The sequence below is a fragment of the Lucilia sericata genome, unplaced genomic scaffold, assembly GCF_015586225.1.
Source record: "Lucilia sericata isolate MDLA Ls3-8-SP2 unplaced genomic scaffold, ASM1558622v1 Contig000394F_arrow, whole genome shotgun sequence".
NCBI lineage: Eukaryota > Metazoa > Arthropoda > Insecta > Diptera > Calliphoridae > Lucilia > Lucilia sericata.
The window spans coordinates 126,600-151,145 of record NW_023994412.1 but is presented as its reverse complement, the minus strand read 5'-3'; the positions used below and the strand labels follow the sequence as shown (position 1 = coordinate 151,145).

Here is a 24,546-nt window from a genome sequence, read left to right as displayed (position 1 = left end):
AATCACTTTTAAAGCAAAGGAAAAGATACATTTTAAAACAAAAAAAAAAAAAAAAATGTGTGAAATATGTTTTTATTTTAAAGAAAAGTAGGGAATATCAGACTTTTGTTAGTAAAGACTAACGAGATTAAAAACTAAATAGAAAAAACCTTAATATACATATTTTTGAAGTACATATTTTATAACAAAATCATTTTTTTTTTAAATACTGAGATATATACAAAAATCAGAGATATTTAGACAAAAATGTTTAAAAGGAGAAAAAAAATTAAACAAATTTCCAAATTTCCATCAATGATCCTCAATATTGTTAAGGAAATTTATAAATAAGCTAGTTATTGTCCTTCTTTGGTTTGTTTGTAAGCAGACACACATACACACACAATAACACGCAACAAAACAGAAGCAAAATTTTAAATATCAAGGGATTGCTATATAAATTTTACTTAAACATTACAATAACAATGTTGTTGTTGTTTTTTTCCAACTATATAAAACATACATTACATTTACATGCTTATAAAAGGCTATACATACACATACATACATATATGTATGTATATTTAAATAAACCTTCCTGTTTGTAGTATTTTGTAATACTAGCAGTAGTGATAGTAGTTTATACACATTTGGGATTAAAAATTTTCAATGAAAATTCAGTTTAGCTTACAAATTACGAGAAAAATATTTTCAATTAAATAACTCCCCTTTTTTTCTCCCTTTATCTATCTTCTAGCTATCATACCAGTGTTTGTTTTTTTTATTGTAGAACCATTTATTGAACAATTCAAACACTCACTGTTTGGGGCATTAGTTCTTAACTTATGCAAAAGTTAATTATTATAACAAACACATACATACTCTTTTGTTTATATGTAAGTGTATGTGTGCGTATGATTTTCATAATAAAATTATTGTAACATTTGTTTAATAAAATATGTTGGTTTGTAAATAATAGAGAGCTCTTCAACATCCCTACTATGTTTGGAAAAATATTGGTCAAATCTCTAAAGTATTTTAATTTGTATATACATACATACATATAACACCCACACAAATTTGCCTGTTAGTAGTAATTTTGTAATATTTTGCATATGCTGACTGATAAAAATAACTATTATATTGTCTGTGTGGGAGTTGTATATGAAAATTGTTGAATGATTTAATATAAAACTATTAAGGCTGTTAATGACTTAAAAATGTGTTATTAAAGAAAACAATTTTAGGGAAATTAAACTAAATTAAGAAAATTCTAATTACTCAGTATTGAAAAATATAAAAAAACTCCATCGTGTAAAATTTTTTTTTGAGAGATCCAAATACTTTATAAGCGAATACCCTTAATGTTTTATTATTTGTATAAAAAAGAAAGTTTCTTAAAAATTATTTTATATAAATTAAGATAAATGTTTGTTTTTAGAAAAAAATTTGAAATTATTTTAATTTCTCTAAAGTTTATTAATATTTCTTGTACTTTTATTAGTAAAGAAAAACAACAATTGTAGGACCAGCTGTTTTCAAGTGTAAAAATTTTATTAAAATAAATGGATTGTACTTTAAAAGAATTTATTCAAATAAAATGTATTATAGTCCATTTAAAATCCTTTGGATACAATGAACAAAACAACAAAATATCGTTTATGGTTTGAGTGTTTACATTACCACCCCCATTCTGCATTTCGCTTACGTTTACGCATTCAGTTTCGCAACGATCGAAAAAAAGTATTCCAACAAAAAACTGAATCGTATGAAAATGAAGAAGCAGTTCCATCATTTCGTTTCAATGCTTTACGAATGTGTGTATTACGATCGTACCTACGTTTTTGTAAGTTGTTGTTTATGTAGCGGAGAGTCGAATCGAAATGCAGAATAACAAAGTTGCCAAAGTAGGCCCCTATTCTGCAGAAATGCAGAATAATTGGTACTTTTTTTGGTACTTTGTACATATTTGTACAACATATTAGCAATTTAAACAATAACATTTAGAATATTTAAGAAACAATTCTTTTACATATCCATTTCAACAAAACTAAAATAATTAAAAAATATATACAAAATAACTTTCAAAATATTTTTTAACAAAAAAAAATTGTTTAATATTACTACTCTATATAATAAATTTGTAAACTAATGCTGTTTTAAAAAACTTTTAGTAATAATTATTTACATACACCCCCAAACAACAACAACATTAAATACCAACAAGTTTTATTTAAAAACTAAGAAAGTTGTAATAAAAAGAAAAAGTAAAATCTTATATGATAATAATATGTATGTGTCTTTGAAATGTTTTGCTAGTTTTGACAGCAGTTGTGATTCTAGCAATAGTGAAAGGCTTAAAGGATTTAAAGCTATTTAATAAATCTTTAAACAAGTAAACTATTTTCCATTTGAAACAATTAAAATAATTGTTTTTTAATACCTAGGTATATGTGTATGGTTTTTATATTACATAGAATTTTAAATAACTACAAAAGGTGTATAATTATTTACACCTTATTACCAAAGGTTTAAACTCCCACAATTTGTTTTAAAACATATGTAGAGACATATGTACATACATATAGAGCAGTAAAAGTAATGTAAATTGCAAAAAAATATATGTATATTTAAAAATGCATTGAATATGTGTCAAATGCAACAGGAAAATATGCACACACACATATATACATATGTTATATTGCTGTTACTGCTGCTAGTATTGGAGTGTTGGTATCCTATTGGTTTTTAACTGTCACTAACAATTGTGGCGTATACTTGTTATTAAACACATGTTGGAATTAAAAAAACAAGTATACGCCAAGTTATAGCAAATCATTTCATCAAATGGAATATTTTATTTGTATTTGTTAATTCAGTATGTAGACATATTTTTTTTTTATAATTGTTTTTAATTATATATGTTTTATATATATGGTTTAAGTTTTCTTTTGTAAATAATTATAATAAAATAGTTCATATGGACTAATTAAATATTTAAAATGCAAATTAGTTGCAAATTACTATTGTAGTTTTTTTTAAGCGAAAAGAGATTTAATGTTCAACTTTTTATAGGCAATTGTTCTAAATAGTTCTTTGATAAGTTTTGAAAAAGTCTTTGTAAAGTTAACATTGGAAAAATTAATAACTTGTTTTCAAAAAGTACTCACCCCCATTCTGAATTTCAAATCGAATCGAATACACAGAATCGAATCAAATGCTTTACACATAATCGTGAAGCATTGAAATAATATGGAATTGCTTCATTGTTGTTGGAATACCAATTTTCGACCGTAGGGTAACTGAATTCGGAAACGTAATCGAAATGCATTATATTGACAACTCTTTGGATTAATGGACTTGTGTATAGGTTGGTCTTTTGTCTAATTTATTCCCAAGTGAATGGACTAGTTTAGTTAGTAGTCTCTGGACTACTCTATTTTATAAACAGAGTAGTCTGTTGACTAGCCTATGGACTAGTCTATGTATTAGTCTGTGGACTAGGTTATTCTATTAACTAAACTATGTACTAGTGTACTGTATAGTCTATAGACTAGTCTAGCAACTAAACTACTTGGCAGTCTATTGACTAATTTATGTAAAATTCTAAAAACTAACCTATTAACTAGTCCAATGACCTAGATATGAACTGATCTATTAGCTAAAGTCAATAGGTAATAGATCAGACTATAGGTTAACCTATAGCAGGTGCGGATCCAGCTTAAGCGTAAAATTATATAATCTAACCTATTAACACACTATCACAATTAGCAATAGCAGCTGTTTAGAATAAAATTACAGCTGTCTTCTAGTCTAAGGAGAAGACGGACGGACGGATAGACGGACATAGCTTAATCGACTCAGAAATGGTAATTTTGAGCCGATTGGTATACTTTAAAGCGGGTGTAGGCAATATTTTTGGGTGTTACAAACGCATAATACTTTCCCCACTATAGTAGTATAGGGTATAAATAAAGCATGTCATGCTTTAAATAAAAACAACACAAACAAGTTTCTAAATTAGTAGTTTTTTTCACAGAAACTAAATCCTTACACTGCATTTTACACTTAATACGTTACTAATTTTTCTGTGGACACCATTAAACCAAAAAAGAGGCATTAGACAAAAGGTAAATAAAACAATACCTTTTAATAACACAAACACACACAAACAATGCTAATTTGCATACTAATACCAAAAACATGTGTCATGGTTTTTGTGTGCATTTGTAACAATAAAAACTTATGCATACAAAACAACAAAAAAGAAAACTATATATTTTTGAGTAACTTTCGTTAAAGTAGTGGTAAGAATGGATTCAAATACGTTAGTTAAATGAGCCTCGAATTGTTTAATTTTACACTATCAACTTTGTGGCAGACAACTCTAACACTCATACAATTATATTTCTTTTTAAACAATACTGTAGTGGTATAAAAGACACAAAAAAAAAAATCACGTAGTAAATAATAGAATTTTAATGAATGTGTAAATTGTTTACATGTGTGAGTCTGTGTAAATAAAACTGTATTTACAATTGTATTTTTCCCCAAAATACTAGTTTAACAATACAAGTAGTGTATGTGTGTGTTGTATTGTTGTTTTTTTTTTTTTTTTTTGTTTTTTTGTGCAAATAAGCACAAACCGGTGCAAGAGAAAAACATTTTTTCAACTTAAAACAAACTCTGAAAACCTTTGTCTAAATAACAGGTTGGTTGGTTGGTTGCATACACATACAATCAAAATTACAGTTAAATAAACTTTTACACACATACACAACCCATTTAGAGTGCGCGAGAGGACAATGAATAATGTCATACTGTGTGGGTAAACGTGTGTGTGTGTATGTGATAGTATGTGGTAACTGTATTGTATTTTACTATTGCACCGTTATTTTTATCATGTGGAGAGCTTTTGTTTCCTACGATATACCTACAAGTGTAAGTATAGTTTATATGTATGTGTTGGCTTGTAGTGTTGTGTGTTTTTAGTTTTTTTTTTGTAAATGAGAACACAAATACACAAAGACAACACGTACTTACAAAATTAAACCAAAACACTTAAATAAACATTGACTAAAAACAATGGTTTTATAGGTATGAATTACATTACGTTTTTATTTATAACAAATTAAACAACAAAACCTCTGCATTGTTGCAAATATTAAGGCAGTTCAACTATTAACATATGATTTAATAAAGACATACAGTAATATTCGCTCCTCTTTAATATTATTTTTTTAAAAAACTTTTTATTAATTCCCTTAACTTACTTATCAATGTAAGTTTTTGCTGGGTAGTTTTCACTATATAACAGATCTTATAACTTTAGGTAATATAGTAGAATTTTTTATAACATTAAATGAATTAAAAATATAAATAATCATATTTCTAATATTTTTCGGCAATAGAATTGATTCATTATTAATCGTGATATTCTAAATAAGCATACGTTTGTAGCATATTTTAGGGCAGTTATAAAAAGTTAATTGTTTAGAATTTAAGCGATTAAGCGATAAGGCTCATCAAAATCATGCAAATATTTAGCAATTTTCCTTACTTTCTGAATCTTTATATTGAGTCTTAAATTTTAAACGAAAACCATTTAAATTATTGTCAATTTTAAACAGTGAATTTTTTAAAAAAAATATAAAAATTAAAAACAATTGTTATTTTAAATTAATTTACACTCAGCAAAAGTGCAGTAGATTTAAGCAATTAATAATGACTGTTGGACCAAAGACGACCAGAGAAATGAGTGTGTGTCAGCAAGTGAGTATTTAATAAATATTTAATATGCTTAAAATAATATTTAATGAACAAAAGCAAAATACAGCTGTCTTGTATGCATTTATATACATATTTGCTTAATTTTCATGATTTTCATTAATACATATTTACGAAAAAAAACAGGTACCAACAACAACAACTAACGTAGTGTATTTAATTTATAACAGGCAACCACATAAATCTGTTGTTTTCATATACTTGTAGAGAATATTTCATATTTTTTTCAACACACAACCTTTATAACTTTTTAACAATATTCCTGTTAAATGTTTTCTCGACAATGTGATACCCGAGAAAGAGAATAAAAATTATTATGGAATGGTTGCTGGTGGTTGCCAGCATAATATTAATTGTATATTAATGTTGTTCACTTTTGCCTCTTAAATAAGGCTACAACAAATATGAAAAATATCAACAATTTAAACAAATGCAAGAGTGTATGCAGCAGTTATTGTTGTGAGTATGTGTGTAAAAGGAAATAAATAAAATGTTGCTGTGTATGGCCGTTTTACTTTGTTGTTGTTGTATTTTTCTTAATAATAAATAAATCTGTATATTAAACCTCAAAAATTCATCATCAATAACGTTAGTCTGCTTGCGTATAAGGCTATTGAGAGCAAAAAGGAATATTTGCTGTTAAAAGATTCCAAAGCAAACATCTGTTATTGCAAGCATCAGGCACAGTTCAAAATACGCCAACAACAAAAATAAAACAGGTTGGCTTAAGAAATGTGCATGATCCGATTTATACCATGTATGTATGTATGTGACAGGAGAGTATAAAACCACATTTAAATACATTAAACAGCAGTAGCAGTCAATATATTTAAGAAATTTAACAGTATAATGAAAATTTTTAATACATATATACATATGTATGCATGTATTTAAGATTCATATACATAATTTGTCTTTATAAATATATATTTACTGGAAATTATATATTTATATTATTTCTGTTCAAACAGAAACTCAGCTGGTTATCATAGACCTTATAAACTCCTTAGGGAGCCTTGGGCTGTATTTAAGATGATATTGATAATAATTATCGTTTTCATTATGCTGTTGTTGATGAGCTAACAAGATGATATTGCCAATAAATTGATTTTGTATTAAAATCAATTATTAACAATATTTTATATAAATAATAGAGGCTTTTGAAAGGGAAAATCATTTAAAATTTATACTCAGCCTTTGAGGGTAACGGGAATAAATATGAGCAATTTTGATTACATGACAACAGCAGGAGTTATTTGTGGCTGGCAAAATGAAAATAAATTTTTCAAAATATACGATCTTCTTACACGTATGTATGTATTTCTGTTTGTTCTGTTGTAATTTTATCGCCTCCACTGTCAGAAAACCACACATGTCATATGACTAGTTTTAATGACTTTATACTTTAGTTATGCATTCAATTTTTTGGTTAATATGTTTATTTTCATATATTTTGTAGTACAATTGTTATTTTAATAGCATCCTAAAAGTATGCTCAGTTTTTTACTTGGACTCATGGAATATTCTTGATAAAAGTTTAAATTTGAAATTTTTATATTAATTTAAAAACTAACGATGAACGATATATCCGTTGTCGACTCAAAGTCACTTGCTGGCTTTCTGATTTAGCTATATCCGTCTGTCTGTCCGTCTGCCTGCCTGCCTGTCTGTCTGTCTGTCTGTCTGTCTGTCTGTCTGTCTGTCTGTCTGTCTGTCTGTCTGTCCGTCTGTGTGTCCATGTAAACCTTGTTTTCACTCTAAAGGTCGCAATTTTCATGATAATTTTATGAAATTTGGCACATACTCTTCAAAGGACGAAGCCTATTGAAAATGGTTAAAATCGGTCTATTATTTCGTATAACCCTCATACAACCGTACCTCCCGAATAATACTTTTGAGCTCATAAATATGTTAAATGTTCTTGTATCAGTTAAAAAATCGGCAAAACTTCGTATTATATAAGTCAGCAGTATCATTAACTGCTGATTTTCGTAATGATCGGGTCTTATTTTACCCAATCCCCTATACAAAGTCCCTTTCAGAAAATGACTTGATGGTCAAAATTCACTTATAAACACTAATATCATGATGATATTCTGCATACATAACTGATGTAGGCGTTAATCCCTCTACCAAAATTTATAAGAATAGGACCATATTAACCTCCTGCCCCCATATAAACTCTCATTTAGAAAATACCTTTTTGTCAACAAATTGTTAAAATATTTCTGAATTTAGTTAATTTGAAATTAAATACTTTATTATTAAAAAGATAATCAACAACATGCAATTGTTTCTTTATAATCGCCTAAGAATATGCCACCCCTTTTATTTGCACTCAAGTATTATTCGCGATAAAATTTTGAAACTAAAATTTTAATACTTTTATAATTTACGACATCGGTATTAGAAAATTACAAAAGTTCTGTTATCTTTTGTTTTATTGAAAAAACTTACCCAAATAAGCTTGCTGTGGTTCGGCCATTTGTATAAGAGCTGAATCCTTTTTATTATATAAAATCTTTACACGTTGCACATCGCCATAAACACCTGCATCAAAGTAAATAAAAAAATGAAAATTATTATAAAAATTTTATAAAATATCAATAAAAACAATTAAGAACATACGATAAATTAAAAAAAAATAGACTATTCGAATTTATATAAATAATCATATTTAAACATTTTTCCTTTACAGAGCAGTAAATTTTCAAATAAATATGAATGAATAAGTTTTAAAGCGAAAAGAGGTTATCCTCAGATTATTACAATTAACAACAACAACCCTTCAAATATTTGTTTTATATATGCATTTCTTTTGTATTTAAATATTAAATATTTAGTAGTTTTAAGTTTTAAATTTTCCAATAAATAAAACAATAGGCAAGAAACCATATACCACAAAAAATAAAGCAAATATCTTAATATGTGGCAAAAACCGCAACAAAAGTTTTCAATATATAATAAAAAAACTTAACAGAAAAGGCATCTACAAATTGTAAGACAATAAGAAAAAATATATATTGCATGAGCAAAGTTTGGCTACAAATGATGATGACTACCTTCATGCTGATGACAAAGTATGCATAAATCTGTCTGTCCCTTTCTTTCGCTATGGCGTAAAACGCGTGTTAAATAAAAAAAAAAAACTTTGTTAAAATCTTTACGTCTACTAACAAACTACCACATCCGTAGTAAAAAACCCCAAACTTAAAATAAAGATTATTAACAGACCTTCAGTCATAAGACCCACAAGGAACAGCAGCAGCCGCAAAACTTTTACACATAACTGTCGGGACTTTTTTTCTTTATGTTTTATTTGGAAAATTTATGATGCTTATTGAGTTGGCCAAAACTTTTGTTTATAGACGTTGTTGCTGCTGCTGCTGTATGCAACAAACTTGGCCGTTGTCGCTGGTACAGACCAGGTATTTGTTGTATCATATTTTTAGTTTAAGAGTTTATTAAAGCTAATAATTTGTGGTGGGGTTAATGGTGTTGGGTTTGGCCCAGTTGTAAGTTGTTCATTATTATTTTAAATTTATTTTGCAAAATGTATTTTATAGCTTTACTTTATAACATCACATGAACAACAAACTTATAGAAAATGTTTTGCAACATTAACACCCGGCGTAGCATGCAACCCAAACAATATACTGCCGGTGTAACATTGAATGTTGTAACGGATGTTTCATTATCATGAAATCCAACAAGAATTTTAAAGTCCGTTTTACCTGAGTTTTTCATCCTTTACATTTATATCCTTTTTCTTATAGTTTTGTGTTATTTGTGTGTGTGTGTGAGAGAGTAAGTTTGGTTGTATAGTGATTGTATTGTTGCATTATTGATTTTGTATTAAAACAAAAGTTTTTATTTGTATTTTATGGTTTGGCAAACGAGGGTAGCACAATAATTAGGGCAAATAATTAAATTTTGAACAGGACAGGAATAAAAGGAGTTGTGTGTAAAGATTTTAAAGTTATGGGTACATGTTATGTTTTAAGAATTATATAAAAATTTTTAGACACTTTTCGAAATGTGACCCTCTTATTGTAAAAACGTATAAATGTGGTTAATGAAATGTATTAAAAGCAAGAAGGTTTAAATTGAATGGATTTTAAATACAAAAAAAAACTAGTAAAAACTGCAACAATTAAAAAATTTGTATTGAGCATCTGCCTAAAAGTATGCCTTTATTTTTTAACTAAAATATTCAATAAAATTCCCGGAATATTCTCCAAATCCTGTTTATGAAAACAAGAATACAACTCAAACATGTGCATTTTTTATATTTTCCTAAAAGTATGCTTCTCTTTTACATAAGCAAAAGCTGTACATACAGAATGATAAAATTTTGTGAAAATATATTTTTAAAATTTTAACGGCCTTAATCGAGTTATTGCAATATTCTGGAAATAAAATGTTTTGTCAAGAGTAAAACTCAAACATTTTCACAAATATATTTGCAATTTTTATATTTGCCTAAAAGTAAGCAACATTTTTTTTTATAAATAAAATTAGACATATTCCAAACTTCTGGAATACTCGCGAAAAATATGTTAAGGCTTAAAAATTTTACTTTTTTTAAGAGATTTTAAAATTATTGCCTTATGTTGTAATACAGTTTTCTTTGTAATATATTTTTGTTTTAATTTCAACCTTCGAACAAGCAACACACATATGAGCCATCACAAATTGGTTCCCCAGAGAAAACAGGTTAAAGGAAAAATCGTTAACGTTAAGATATACTCGGCAGATATAAAGTGCAAATTGTTGGCCTTCATATGCAACTGGGGAGTTTTTGTAAAGAACGCAAAGTGGAGATGAACAGATGAACTCACACACATCTAGAAAATGGTTTGGAACAGTTTTACTCTATACAATTGAATAAACCTACAAAAACCCAAGATGCACTGGCAATAGTAACAAGAAAATAATACATAAAACAAACAAACAAATTTGCCAATAAGTAAATTGGAATGGCCCGGGTTGAGATAGCAGTAGCAGCACTAATACATAACAGCATTACGTACACATACACAGACACCAACAGGCAGATGTATGAACAGTAAACAGGAAATAGAGTAGCAGCTTAAAAATGCTAAAAAAAGTATTGATGTTTTGTTAGTTGTAGTGGTAGGGTATAAAGAAGAATTGTTACCTGTTATATATGAAGTAATCCAATACATACATATTTGCGAATATTTAGAATTTTGGGAAACCTGAGATGATACGAACTAAAATCAAGCAATGTTTTAAAAACTAACAAGCATTAGGTGTAGTAAAAACATCAATATGTTAGAGAAATAGGAAAGAAAAAAAAAAACTATTGAGAAGTAACAGACATAACTTAGGTAGTATCTAAACTATTATTTGTATGTTGTAACTTAGGTACGAAAAAGAAAATGAAAAAAAAAAACAAGCAAATTTATGTTCAATGAAGCATTTTTTAAAATGGAAATGCAATGAGAATTTCAAATTCTGGTTGTATTTTTTTCTACTTTCTTTTTTAAATTTTTGTAACAACTTGACTTATGTTAGTTGTATGTTAATCATGTTAAGGGTAAAAACAAAGAAATTGAAATTTAAAATTTCTCTACAAACAAACAAAAAACCCACTAAACTATTCATGAAATTTCAGTACGTTGTACTGGTAGTTTATACATATTACATGTCAGTGTCTTCTTTTTTTGTTACATACATATTGAAATATTTTCCACATTTGATAATAATTTATTATCATTTAAAGCTTCTACCGAACAAAAAACAAATGCCCTTCAGCTTTCAAAAAAGCAAAGATAACAAGTAGCAGCGTTTTTTAATTCTCCAGGGCAACATTAGCTGAATACTGCTGCAAATATTTCTGTACATATTTGATGAAGAAATATATGTGACTGCTGACTGTTTTAACCATGTCTAACATATTATTTTATGTTTATTCTGTTTTATATTTTATAGATTTTTTTTATATTTTTGACTATAAGGATAATAATCTAAATTGAGTGCAAATTTCAAGTTATTTCCTTTCTATTACTATTTGTATAATATTTTTTATATAGATTTTGCATTTTTTTCTCTCCTTTTTTTTTTGTTGTATTTAAATTCCATTTGAATATTTCATGTTAAGTATGAGAAAAAAAATATATATACATAAATTGTAGATATTCATATAAATAAGAATTGATGTATCTATTATTTTGCTTAAGGCTTAAAGACTATGTTAAGTGAAGTGTAAGTAATATACAGCAGTGTAAAGCTAAAAGGCACTGTATTGAAATTAAGCAAACAATTTGGAATAAAATGCTTTCTTTACTTATTTTCTCAAAAATTTAATCAAAATTAAATATCACATTTTCGTCGTAATTGCGATTTGCTCATAAGGCATTCTGAAAAGCAGAAAATTCATTTTGACTCAAACTTTTTAATGCAATTTCACTGATACCCAACTCCTTGGCTAATAAGTAATAAACATTCTGAGTGAATTCTTTTTAATTCGATGAAAAATTGTGGACATCATAATGACTTAAGCAAACAACAGAGTTGACAGACAGACACTTCTTAATAAACTTTGATTTTCCCAATAACCAAAACTATATAAATATGTACCTCCTGAAGTTTTATATAAGTATAGTCAAAACAAGTAAGAAATTATAGTCGGGCGAGGCCGACCCTACACCTGTTACAAAAATAAAATGTGATTTAGTTTTCATAATAAAGCATTGAAGTTGAATTGTACTTTGCCTCCGATATACTTCAGCCATTTATTGTTGAATAAAATTGTGGACATTTAAGTCAAATTTTGAAGGGGCCTTTGTATAGGGGCTATGGTCAAATGAGACCCTATAATTATAAAATTTATGAGAGTCATCAAGGCTAGTATAGAACTTGGTTTTGCAGCTTTTTGTCGAGATACGAGTATATTAAACATAATTATCAACTTAAAAGCCCTATTCGTCGGGTTCAGTTGTATGGGGACTGGGTGAAATAATGACCGATCTTAACCATTTGCAATAGGCTTCGTCCCTGGGACAATAGAAGATCATGTACCAAATTTCATTGAATTATCTTCAAAATTGCGACCTGTAGTTTGATTACAAGGTTTACATGGACGGACAGACGGACAGACAGGCAGACAGACAGACGGAAGTAGCTAAATCGAGTCAGAAAATGATTCGTAGCCGAGTGGTATACTTTAAGGTGGGTATAAGACCGATATTATTGTGCGTTACAAACATCAGCTAAAGTGGTGTAGGGTATAAAAATACATTTAGATGTACACTTACACATTCACCACAGGTGTTAAAGGCGGGGTATAAATCCATTATAAAGTGTGAATCCATTCATTGATAATGCTGTCTGTCACCTTTTAAACACCTACTTTGATTAAATGTTGTAGGTAAGGTAACCATTGTTAATGTACGTTTTGAAATCTATACGCTTAAGACTATCTTAATAGTGTCATAAATTATCATATTTTATTATACAACTTTTTTCCCATACACAATAATCGATATTTATGTATGTTTGACATGCTTTTATTAAATAAAGCAGGTCGTTACACATATCAACAACTTGGCAAAATCTATAACAAGAATAAAATATACATACACACATACATACAAAAAGTTAGCCCACAACCCACACCCACTTTATAGAAAATTATTTTTCTTCAACACTAACCCCCATACTTTTATGGAAAAACCAGATAAAAGGGTTCACATTATTAAACCATTTTTTCCTTTTTTTTTTCTTTAGCCAAACGTATGAATAAATAAAATTCAATTTTCATGTTAAAGTGTTAATAGGATGTCGCAACTAATAAATATTCTTTTTTAAACTGTTGTTATTATCTAAGGTATTTTTTCTAATATAAATATAATAAAAAATAGAAAAAAAAAAACTACTAAACTTTGATAGATTAGATGTTACTTAACTATTACAAAAAAGGGTAAAATAATAAAGTTTTTTTTCAGTCTCTTTAATGTTAAACGTTTATGTTAAAGTTATAAAAAAGCTTGAGTGAAAAAAAAATTTACATATTTCAGTGAAAAGATTTTCAGGGTAAGTAATAATTTGCATAAAAGACTAGCTAGGTTGGATAGATAAATTTTGTTATCTTTCGTTTTTCTATCTTTGATATACTTGTCAATTTTTGCTCAAATATAAATATATACAATATCAACAAATCATTTACTTATTGTTGATTTAACTTGCTCTCAACACTCTTTAAAAGCTTAAGAGATAGAAAAACTGAAATTTGCATGACAGCTGATAAATGAAAAACAAGAAAAAAAGAAAACAAGTAAGAAGTTATAGTCGGGCGAGGCCGATCATATAATACCCAACACCAGTTATAAAAAAATGTGATTTAGTGTTTATAAAAAAAGCCTTTAAGTAGAATTGTACCTTGCCTCAGATATACTTTAGCCATTTTTTTGTTGAATAAAATTGTGTACATTTAAGTCATATTTCGAAGGGGGCTTTGAAATGAATTATCTTCTGCGACCTGTACTTTGATTACCAGGTTTACAAGCACGGGCGGACAGACGGACGGACATAGCTAAATCGACTCAGAAAATGATTCTAAGCCGATTGGTGTGCTTTAAGGTGTCCCTAAGGGTATAGGACCAATATTATTGTGCATTACAAACATCAGCACAAACCCAATATACCCTTCCCACTTAAGTGGTGTAGGGTATAAAAACTGGAAGAGTTAAAGAGCTTAAAAATCTGACATTAAATACCGAATATTTGTGCGATTCCAAAAAGAAATTCTTAAAATTTAATATATATTTTAACTAAATTTTATTACGTATGAATAATATCTAATAAATTTCTATTTAATAACACTCATACGTATAATTTCCAGATACATACTTCATGAAAATCTTAATTACAATTCAATTTATAAGAAAACTGGCATATTATTTACATTTTATATTTATATACATACAAACAAATTAAATGTAATGAAACGTATGATTAATATTAATTCAATTAATAACAATTATACGTTCAATAGCACATAAACTTTATTTTAAATAAATAATTGAATTTCAACATAATTTAATAACATTTTAATAGTTTATTACAATATAAATTATAAAATTTATAATAAATGATAATTAAGAAGTTTATATGTATATAAATTATATTTTGCCAAGCAACAATTATGATTAATTGCATTTATATTATTGTTGCAAGAGATAAAGAATATAAAAACGTAGAGAAATTATAATAATATAAAGTTTACATTAAAATGCTAAATGTAATCAAGTTGCAGCTAACAAAAACTCAGTACTTCTTTTTTCCATTATTGTTATTTAAGTTGCTAAAGTTATTGTTAAATAACAATTTCATGCGGATAAATGAAGGTACTTGAGTGAATTTAGCTGCATTCTAGGTATAAAAAAACACAATATAAAGTCAAGTTGTAGTGAAGGAAAGAAAGAAATAATAATAAAATAAACACAACAACTATGGTGACGACCTACTACTCTGTTGAATGATAGCATTTAAAAGATTGTGACATCATTACTTTACGCATGACATGCTATGATTGCATATGCAAACCGTACTAGAGGAAAACTAAAGCAAAGAAAAAACAAAAATAGTAATTTATGTATTGGAAAGAAGATGAGGGACTGTAAATTTAAGATAGTTTTTTTCATATTAGTTAAATAATATTTCCGGCTTTAATTCTTTAATAATGGAGGGTAATGCTATAGCTGAAGATGTGATTTGTTCTAGCAAAGTTGTAAATTTATATAGTTCTTTCGGGAAGCAAATTGACTTGCATTTTAGCAAGAAATTAAAAGAATTTGATAATTCTAACAATGTTTAGAAACAAAATGTTGCAGCAACATTTAATGCTTGTTTAGGGATATGTTGCTTCAATAAAGTATCAAAAATATTCAATATTTTTTCGGTCATTTCAATATTATTTTGACGTTTACAGGAATGCCATATAATTCACTAACAAATTACTGCAATTTCTTTCAACATATTTTTCAATAATTTTTGTTGCAACACCAATATATCTAATATGTTACTGCAACATATTTCAAATTTTTTCATTAAAAATTTTTCGTTCTTATAAATATTTATTGAAGAAACACGTAAAATAAATTTTTATTTAATATTGCAGCAGCATGTTTGTAGTACTGTTGAAGCAACATGTTGATAGGTAAAAGTGTTAAAGTGACGCCAGAAGAAATAAAGAAGAAACTTATTTACAAAATTATAATTTCTTATAAGAAAATATGGAACATTTCAAGTTAAACTTGCAGCGTCTTTTTGAATCGTCAACTTGTATATAGACAACAAAATGAACAAGAAAATATCGCATGTTTATAAAAAATCAAAGCAACATGTTCCTAATATACATATATGAGAACATTATGTTTTAAAAAGTTAAAAAACATATTTAAAGATAAATGTTGAAGCAACATGTTTACAGGGTAACAGCAACAGAGGTTCCTATGTTTATGAAAGAGTTGTGTGTGCCCTTTTAAAGAAAAATAGCAACAACATGTTTCTAAGCAAAAAAAAACATGTTTAAGTAAAATGTTTATAAACAATTTTTTTAAAATGTCAATTAAAATTTGTGATTTATATAAACAAAAAATTGTTTTAAAATAAAAATATTTCTAAAAGTTTTTAACCAAAATTTTCCGCCATTTATAAAAAGAAAACACAATTGTTTTCTTTTTAATTCAAAAATTTCTTATTTACATTGTAGTTTTATTTGCATTTCGTTTATTTTCCCTATGAATTTATGAACAATTTATCAAGTTTATGTCCATGAGTGTGTAATGATTTATAAAATTGAATTTAATTTGAATTTAAATTACTTATGAAGTTATTTTATTTGTTTAAATATAAAAAAACCACACACACACTTGCAAACAAACATATGTATGCACGCAGCATACAAATACAATAAAAACTACAAAATAATTTGCCTCTTCATACTCATGTCTACCCTGAGGACCAAAGGAAACAATAAACAAAAAAACGTAGTGTATGTGTGTGTGCGTAATTTTTACAACCAACTTGGTTGTTCAGGGACGTGTAATTAAAGGGGGAAGATTAGGGAAAACATTTCAAAGCCCAGTCTGTTGGTTTTACTACAGTTAGTGAAAAATCACAATATTATTTAATAAAACGTATTTGTGTAAGTTGTGTAACGTTTGTGTAAAATGCACTAAAATCATATACTAACATATACTGACAATTTTGTATTTGTATTTTTTTTATGGTATAAATGAAAGAATATGTACGAGTTGTATGATTTTCTACGGTTTTCATTCATACGAGTAGTGTGTGTTTTGGTTTATATGTATCTAGGTCGTTTATCCTTCCATTATATTGTTTTTTTTTTTTTATAGTATATTTAAACATGACTTTTTAGTGTTGTTGTTACTTTTATAATAGTTGTTGTTTTTTTTATGATTTTCTTTTATTTATATTACTGAGCAATACGTGTTGGTTGCTAGTTGTAGCTGTTTCTTGTTTATTTTTAAACAGACATTAAATAAACTGTATGATGACAGTTTTAATGTCAAATTGAGAGAGACCACTTAAAAGGAGCGAAAAACGGATGAAATATAAAAAGCTAAATGAAGCTAAATTTTAAATGTAGCAAGATAACAGAAATGATGAAGATAGTACTGATGATGACGACGACCAGTTGCAGAGTGTTAAATATTTAAAAGAATTTTCTCAAAATTATAGTTGAAAGGGAAGAGGTCTGCAAAACAGTTGGAAATATTTTCTTATATCTGAATTTATGTTTGTCTAATCCGTTTGCTTGATCATTTATATTATTTCAATTTTGTTTGCCGTCCTTAATTGTTAGTTGAACTTCAAAAAACTTCATTTGCATCAAAAGTTAAACTACAATAATGAAGCATAACTTAAGGGGCCATAGTAAACAGAGTAAAAATATCAAACATATACAATAAAATACTTTAACTAATATATAAAAAATTTAAAATATACATCGTCATTTGGCCAGTTATGTAGTTTTATGTTTGTTATGTTTGTAACTACATACACTTAAACATACACATGTATGACTGTCCGTCTTTCTGTTTGTCTATCTCTTTGTATAAACATCTATATGTTTTTTTATATTTACATTTTTGTTGTAACACAAGTACTTGATGCTTACAAGTCATTTTTATAGCAGAATAGAAAAAAAATGTACTCAACATAATACTTGACATACAACAACATTTACAATTACATACACTAAACTAGTACTAATGCATACTAATACAAAGCGTATTAAAGTTCATACACAGACATGCATTGACCCTACAGTATTTGGGGTATATCTTCCGCAGTAAAGATTTACAGAATATTACTTAGAAATGTTAACGTATTAACCCGTTAGGACATTAAAACTAAAATTTTTTGTTATTTGCATTACTAAACAGTATTTAAATAATGATTTACGCAAAATTAATAAATAACGAGTTAACTTAGTTTTTATTAATTTTGGATACTTTGACTCCTTGTTAAACTGCAGGCAAGTGTCTAAAACAAGTACATGTGTGCAATCAGTTGTTGAAGCTGGAGATTTTTTTTGTACAAACGTACTTTTTTTCGAGGAGAAAATAACAATCGCAAATTGTAAACTAACTAATGCAATAAAAGTATGTGGGAGTTATAGGATAGGAAGAAAAACAAAACACAATTTAACAAAAAGAAGCTTAAACATCAGATAAAAAGTAGCTTGTTTGGAACCATACAAAGTTAAAAACATACACTTCATACAGTACAGTAGGGCTTGAAAATATAAAATGGATCTTCAAATGTTAAACAAAAAGGCTTCTCAAACCCATTTTGATCTATTTAACCAAAACAAATATTGCTTTTATCTTGTTAAATTAAAAATTTAAAAATTTTAGACCAACTAGGCGTATGATTAATATTAATTCATATATATTTTAGGAAAAATGCCACAGTTTTCAAAGTGTAAAAGCTATATTAATATTTAGGCCATCAAATTATATTTTAAAATTTTCTTTAAATTTTAAACAACACTCTTTAGCAACACTGCTATAACTTTTCCCTTAACTGTACAACTGTAAAACCATGGAAAAAACGAAAAAAAAAAAAATATTGTGAATTTATATGAGTCTGTAATGCTGTGCTTTATTGTGTGCATCAAATGAGAAAAGTCCTTTGTATATAATTTTTTCAACATCTCGTTAGATTTTTTTTTTTTTATTATTTTATTTTTTATTTTTGTTCTCATGTTCTAGTTGTTGTATTTTATTCTATAACCATTATTTTACAACAGACAATACTTCCTTTTACTTAACATTCTTGTTGCTGCATTTACTGTGTTATACTAGTTGTTGGCTTAATACCTGAATTACAATTACAATTAGAATTGAAATAAAATAAACTTTATATAAAATCCCCAATACTGTTGCTGTTCTTGCCACCCCCACTCTAACTTCTACAGCATAGTTTGGACTTTGTTAGTTTTACTACTATTACTACTCTACTACTTTTTTCACGTTGTTGTTATTTCTAACTTTTTTTTAACATTGTAAGTATTAAGTTATTGTTGTAATAGTAAATGTTGTGTCTTTGTATTGTTATTCTTTGAACAAATAGTTCTTTTTTTTATCAAAATGAAGTTAGTTAGTAGCTGTAGTGTGTTTGCTGTTGGGTATTTAGGTAAGTGTTTTTTTGCTTTTCCTCTTCAAAATAAAATTTTAATTTAAAATAAACTTTTGGTGACATTAATGGAGTTTTGTTAAAGATAACATTTCAAGTTTAGTGAATATTTTAAATATTTAAAAGTTAAACAAAAAAAGACAACTCAAAACATTAAACTTTAATAGCGAAGTAATTTTTTTAGACAGCTAGACGTACGATTAATATTTATTTCTTACTTTTTTACGAGAAAGGTTAGTTAACTTTGAATTAATTGAAGAATTAAAACTCATATATAATATCATGAAATCGCAGAAAATACTTTAAGAAAATTTGGAAATTGCGTTCTTACACCCGAAGAAAATTTGCAAATTTTCAAATTCAGAAGAATTTCAACAAATTAAAATATATTTTATACACTAATTACTTGTGTAGCTTTCAATGTAATAATATATAGGCTAGACTTTAGACCAGACAACAGATTAGACTATAAACTAGGCTAAAAATTAGACTATAGACTATACTATAGACAAGACTACAGACTAGACTATAGACTAGACAATAGACTAGAATATAGACTGGACTATAGACTAGACTATAGACTAGACTATAGACTAGACTATAGACTAGACTATAGACTAGACTATAGACTAGACTATAGACTAGACTATAGACTAGACTATAGACTAGACTATAGACTAGACTATAGACTAGACTATAGACTAGACTATAGACTAGACTATAGACTAGACTATAGACTAGACTATAGACTAGACTATAGACTAGACTATAGACTAGACTATAGACTAGACTATAGACTAGACTTTAGACTAGACTATAGACTAGACTATAGACTAGACTATAGACTAGACTTTAGACTAGACTATAGACTAGACTATAGACTAGACTATAGACTAGACTATAGACTAGACTACAGACTAGACTATAGACTAGACTATAGACTAGACTATACCTATTGGGCTATTGACAAGACTATTGACTAGGCTACAGACCAGACTTCAGACTAGATTATTGACTAGACTACAGACTAGGCTATAGACTAGACTAAAGACTAGACTATAGATTATACTATAGATTAGATTAAAATATAGACAAGACTCTAAACTAGACTAAATAATCGATTATAAACTAGACTATACTATATGCTATATATATGACTAACTACTATGTGGACTATTTAGTAAAAGTTTGTAAGTTAGAATACCGAAATGTCATGCGGGTAGCGCGGTATTCTTCGATATCAAAAAGTACTAAGAAATACTAAAATACAGATTTTTCCATGCCTGAGTAAGACTTCAAATAAGAATAGAAATAACTATGAGATGAAATTTTGAAAAGAAATTCAATGAAAAATTACACCTTTCTTTCACATACATATGATATGATACTAACTACAACATGATACAAATTATAACCTTGCAGTTTTCACTTTAACTTTTAATTATTTGCAAATAAAGTTTTTCATTTAAATCGCTAAAACCTGCAAAATAAGATTGTTTATTTGTAGGAATACATGGCGTATGATTAATATTAATTTAAAGGTTTTTGCGGGAAAATTTAAATAACTTTAAAACCTCTTAAAAAATTTTTTAACTAAAAGAACTAATGCAAAGCTAACACTATAGACTATCATTAAATTGTATTATAAGAAGAAAATCGTTATTAGTATTTCGCATGGAAACAATGAAATATTAACATTAAAAATACAAATATTTTATTTATACTTAAAAATTACATTCCTTTACTATACCTTTTATCAAACTAATAAAATTAATAATATTTATTATAAAACCATTAACTTCTGTTCAAAATACCAACACTAAACCATGAACTACAAAAAAATCTATAAAAAACCTTGATTAATTTTCCATTTTTTTCTCTAGATGCCACAAACAGTTAGATTCGTTTAAAATGCTTCAAACTACAGGAGAAAAAAACAGGAATAGCAATATTTAGCGCACGCTGGTTTTTGTGGTTTTTACCGTGTATATTGACTATTATCACACAAAAAATGCAAAATGAAAAAACTTGCAGCCAAAAGGAAGCTGTGTTTTCCTAAACTTAGAGCTTAACAGCAGCATGCCACAATTGTATTTTAGCAATTTATTTAAAAATGAATTATTTGTTGTTTTTTTTGTGCTGTTTTCATTTATGACCAGCATGCACAACTTAATATACAATTCATTTCCTTTTGGAAAATTATTTCGAACTTTTCTGGAGGAAAAAAATATCGAAACACGCAAAACTTGTATTGGAAAGCAACAGGAGGAGAGTTGCTCTTTTATTTATAGTTTTAGACTAAAGAAGTAAATATGTATTGTTAAAATATACTTAGTTTGTATGTTATTACATTTTGCTAGAAAAATAGCAGCATTTGCTGGTACTAAGGAGAGTACAGTTAACTATAGAATTGATGAGACACAGGAGGCTATTAATAAAGTTTTAAAACTTTGTGAAAAAAAGTAATAAAATAAGCTCAAAAGTTATGAGAAAATTAATAATTTTTAAGCAAAATGAAATAGTATAGTTTAAGCTAGAAGTTAACACACACTTATTGGTAATAAGAAGTTGTTGCAGTATTGATAAATTGAGTTTCGAAGGACCTTTTCTTGGAGTATTTCCTGTTTAATTTTATGTGCCACACTGTTATTTGTTTTCAAAACTCGTAAACAAAAAGTAATGTAGATTAAACAATTTCATGTGTTTATTAAGAGGAGACCCTCTAAGCTAAAGTGTTTAACACAAACATTATTTTAAATGGTTTTTAGCATAAAATTGTGTATGGGTTTCATTTTTTTTCTCTAATACGTTTTTGCACTTTTAAAACGTGCAAATTGCTGTTTTATTTTACTCCATGTACAAAACAATTCTAAAACAATTTTTATGTTTTGTTTCGTAAATAATTTATTTAGTTAAAATTGATTTCGATAGAGTTGTTTTCTTTTTGCCTTCTTTATGGTTGAACAGTGGGTTAAACAAATTTTAAAAAGCTAAAGCTTATCTAGGATTTTGTATTTTTCCTTTAAGTTTATTTTAGTACTTTTTTTAACCCACCGTAGCTACTCATTCATATTCATTTCATTTGTTTTTTTTTTTTTTCTTCTTGCATTCTACGAAAGCAATTTGTAGATTTTTTTCAATTTCTTTTAAAAAAATATACATTTTTATATTTTATTCTCTATTTTCTTTCAATTCCTTTGTATTCGTTTGGTTTTAATTTTAGTTGCACTTTTTGTTTAAGTTTTATAAATTTATTTTGTTTAAATATTAATCACTTCTTAAGAAGATTTGTGCAAGAAAATATTATATAAAAATATTGTCGATTTTTTTGTTTTTAAATTATTATTTTTAAATTTAAGTTTAAGCTGCTTAAACTTAAACCCAAAAACGACAATTTGAAATTTGTTTGTAAACTTTGTTTTTTTATAACTGCTCAAAAGGAAATAAGTTTATATGATTTAAATGATTAAAATGTCAATATTTATAAATCCGAATAATATAGTAAAAAAACTATTAAAAGTTATAGAAAATACTTAAGCTATCATGTTCATTAAAAAAAGAAAGGAAAATGTAAATTAAAACTTATTGAAAAAAATGTAAAAGAGATCAAATTGTAATGGTTTCACTATAAGAAAAAGAATCCTGAACTTTTAGAAATTTAATTAAAAAATGAATAAAGATTTTTTTAATATCCGTTATAACTGTTAAGAAATCTTGGCTCGAAGGACCATAATATAAGAATTTTTTCCATAAATTACAGACCTTTTAAAATTATATTAAAAATTGATGTTTATGAAAACTTTAGGAAAATAGTTTAAGATTTTTTTAATACTTTTATAAAGTCTTGGCTCGTAGGGCCATAAATATTAAATTTTAGGAAAATATTTCTTAAAAATTGCTGGCGACTTTAAAATTGTTCTTAATTTCTTCTTTAAAAGGAGTTAAGTTTTTTTTTTAACAATTTGTTTATACTATACGTATGATTGATATTAATTAACAGCCATTTTGGGGATAAATTAATAACTTTAGGAATTGTCAAGAAAAATTGAACAATAAATTAAAAGCTTTAACATCAATCTACAAAGGATTAAATGATAAAAATTTATAAATATCCCCTGTTTCACTAACACTATATATTTGGCTCGAAGGACCAATACCTAAACAGGCATTCAATTATTTAATTTTTAAACATCGTTTGTGAAACCACTACTTTATCTAGAAAATCTAACAAATTATCACTTTTTCTTTTTGTATTCGAAAAAAAAATTAACTAAATTAAAATGTTTTTAATTAAAAAAAAAAATTATTTGTGCAGACGTACCAAAGAGGGTAAATAGAGCATCAGGCGTGACCATCTACAGAAAAAAAGAGAGAAAAAAGAGAGATTTAGTTAGCAAGAGTTTGATGTAAAATAAATGAAATTAAAAATTAAAATGATATTAAACAAAAATAAAACATTAATAAAAAACACATAAAATAGGGGGAGAAAATAAAAAAAAAGAATTTCTTTCCAATAAAACAATTTTATTAAAGTAATTAAATAATTTCTTATGAAATTAGTTAATTAACAAAAACATTAAAAACTTTTAACAACAGATTTGTTTGATTTAACAAAACTTTTGGTAAAATTAAACAAAATCAAATAAACAATGAAAGAAATTAATTGTTTTAACAAAAGTCTTTTGTATGATTTAAAATCAAATAGTTTTTGGAAGTTTTACCAACAAATTACGCTTTTGTATAAAATATTTAAATGATTTTAAAATACTTTGGTAAAAACCCAGAAAAATTTTTAATTTTCAACTTTTCAATGTATAATTTAGGTTCGAAGGACCAATATGAAAAATTTTTTTGAAACAGTATTAAATCTTAAAACGTCTAATGATTTCTTTGAAAAAGAACACCGATAAAGTGAATTCAACTAATATTGTTAAAGCTATATGACGTTAAACAGTAGTTTGATTGATGGTTCGAAGGACCATTTAAAAACAGATGCTTTCATCTGAGAGACTGAGATTTATAGGTGAAATGGTCTGTAGAAAGCATTTAAGTTTCAACCATTTCTAAACCTTTTTTTAATGA

At 26.9% G+C, this 24,546-nt stretch overlaps 1 protein-coding gene across 5 annotated transcripts in view; it reads right to left on the bottom strand.

Annotated features, from left to right (window-relative positions):
• Window positions 1-24,546, bottom strand: part of LOC119604447 (polypyrimidine tract-binding protein 1) — a 158,926-nt gene that overhangs the window by 9,295 nt on the left and 125,085 nt on the right. For all 5 annotated transcript variants that reach the window (XM_037957049.1, XM_037957050.1, XM_037957052.1 and 2 more), the window contains 2 exons: window positions 23,786-23,819; window positions 8,224-8,316 (listed from right to left, as the gene is read on the bottom strand). In XM_037957049.1, coding sequence (XP_037812977.1) covers window positions 8,224-8,316; window positions 23,786-23,819 — 127 coding nt within the window. The remainder of the gene's footprint in view (window positions 1-8,223; window positions 8,317-23,785; window positions 23,820-24,546) is intronic.